Genomic DNA, 1,791 nt, shown 5'->3' with positions numbered 1-1,791 from the left:
CATGGTGGAGGAACCACAGGTGTAGAGCTGCCGGAGCCTCCGCAGCGACGCTCCACTACGTTTATTCTCCAGAGGAAATAAAATATCTACAGTCACATGATCACGTTTATTTATCTACGTTTGAAGAGCTTGAAGATCCGATCATCACTGAAGAGTCTGAGAAAAACACATGGTCACAGTTATTGATTGATTTCCAAACGTTAATCACACGTCAGGTAAAACTCAATAAAACATTCCACCTTAAAAGATGCCAGTAGCTGCTGGTACTAAACTAAATCTGAACTAAATTGTTAATTAGTGAAGATGAAAAGACAGAAAATGTCTTTTCATTCATTGTTCACTGCGCTGGATTTATTCTCACTGCTACAAGTCGCCTTCGGTTTTTAATTAATTATACAAAAGAAAAGATAATGACAATTTTTGACTTTTATTTTCTCCCACAGTTTCATCGCATAAAAAACATCTGAAAACAACTTCTAAGAAAAGGTGCAGATCCAAATCCTGGAGTGAATTAACTCTATATGTGTTGTTGATTTTACAGCTGATTGTCAGACACGTGTGAGCAGAACTTCTTCCCGTCATTGAACCGTTTAAAGGACACATGAACTTCCTGTGTGTGGCAGTTGAACGCCACACACAGTCAGGGCGAGGTGGACTCACCCAGAGTGGAGGCTCTGAAGTAGAGCACCGGAGTCCGGTAGCTGCAGGAGAACAGGACGTGATACTCGTACTGAAGCACCTGGCTGTCGCCGTCACACGCCGCACAGACCCCCTCGTCTTCGTCATCTTCGTCCTCTGCGTCAGATCTGATGGTGTCGGCATCAGCTGAGGCGACGGGAGCCGACTGTGGAGGAGGAGGGACAGAGGAGCTCATTAAATATTCTAATTAAAGTTCATGTTAAAGAAGAGGCTGCTGCCATCCGGTGACGTCTTGATGACTGTTGTCATGTTCGGTGGTTCACCTGTTCCTCTTCCTGTCCACAGTCTGAACTGGATTCTTCCTGGTCCCAAACCGGCCTCGGGTCAATGACGACTGACCTGAGAGCAGTCTTCCTCAGGTAGCCTTCCTGTGAACCCTGAACCCAGATCAGAAAGTCCCGTTAACCACGGAGCAGAGCGGGCAGTGAGGCCCTGATGTACGGTGGCCCAGAGAGCTCAAAGCCCTGCAGCTTCAGAAAAACACATGGAAACAGACAAAACACAAACAACTCCCGAAAACATCGTCACACGAGCTGCAGATCCTCACAACACAACAGGAAGTGTTTCCAGGGGACACTAAAGAGTGACGACCTCCTCACCTGGACCGGCTCCCAGCTCCAGCCGTCTCCCAGCTGCTGCGACAGCTGCAGGAGGAGCCGACAGCAGCGGTGGAAGGTCTCCTCCTCCAGCACACAGGAGCTCATGTCTGCAGGAGAACAACAGTCTGAGACACATCAGAGTCTCCGTGTCTCTTCAGTTTTCTATGTGAATGTACAGGTAAAAGCAGCAGGACACACAACGAGTTCATGTAGTGTCTGTTGTTGTAGTTCTGATTTCAGCCACAAGAGGGAGCGACGTGAACAGCTGCGCTGTGACTGAACAGAGCGACTGTATCTGTTGGTTTTATTTCTACACACCTGACAGAGTCACAGCTCATTATCCCCATAGACACACATGTCTATGTTTACCTGTATTTTGAAAGAACGCCACTTTACTTCCGCCTCAGAGTTCAGTCAGACAGTGGACCGGGCCTCTGCTGGTCCTTCTCGTCCTGGTTCTGGTCCTGGTTCTGGTCCTGGTTCTGGTCCTGGT

General features: G+C 48.1%; 1 protein-coding gene across 1 annotated transcript; it reads right to left on the bottom strand.

Moving 5' to 3' along the window:
* Window positions 1-408: 408 nt before the first annotated feature.
* Window positions 409-1,791, bottom strand: atg10 (ATG10 autophagy related 10 homolog (S. cerevisiae)). The gene is made up of 4 exons (XM_023395880.2): window positions 1,668-1,791; window positions 1,299-1,405; window positions 963-1,076; window positions 409-844 (listed from the first exon to the last, which is right to left on the bottom strand). The coding sequence occupies exons 2-4, from the start codon at window positions 1,401-1,403 to the stop codon at window positions 641-643; spliced, it is 423 nt and encodes a 140-aa protein (XP_023251648.1). The 5' UTR covers window positions 1,404-1,405; window positions 1,668-1,791; the 3' UTR covers window positions 409-640.

The sequence above is a fragment of the Seriola lalandi genome, unplaced genomic scaffold, assembly GCF_002814215.2.
Source record: "Seriola lalandi dorsalis isolate HSWRI2012SDOR001 ecotype SW California unplaced genomic scaffold, Sedor1 jcf7180002054970, whole genome shotgun sequence".
NCBI classification, from domain to species: Eukaryota; Metazoa; Chordata; class Actinopteri; order Carangiformes; family Carangidae; genus Seriola; species Seriola lalandi.
This window is presented reverse-complemented; position numbering and strand designations above follow the sequence as displayed.

Excerpts from the sequence above, each read along its gene's own strand:
- atg10 (XM_023395880.2), bottom strand. The coding sequence starts at position 1,403 with ATGAGCTCCTGTGTGCTGGAGGAGGAGACCTTCCACCGCTGCTGTCGG. Across the intron at positions 1,077-1,298 it reads GGAGCTGGGAGCCGGTCCAG|GGTTCACAGGAAGGCTACCT; the intron begins GTGAGGAGGTCG and ends ATCTGGGTTCAG. Across the intron at positions 845-962 it reads GTGGACAGGAAGAGGAACAG|TCGGCTCCCGTCGCCTCAGC; the intron begins GTGAACCACCGA and ends CCTCCTCCACAG.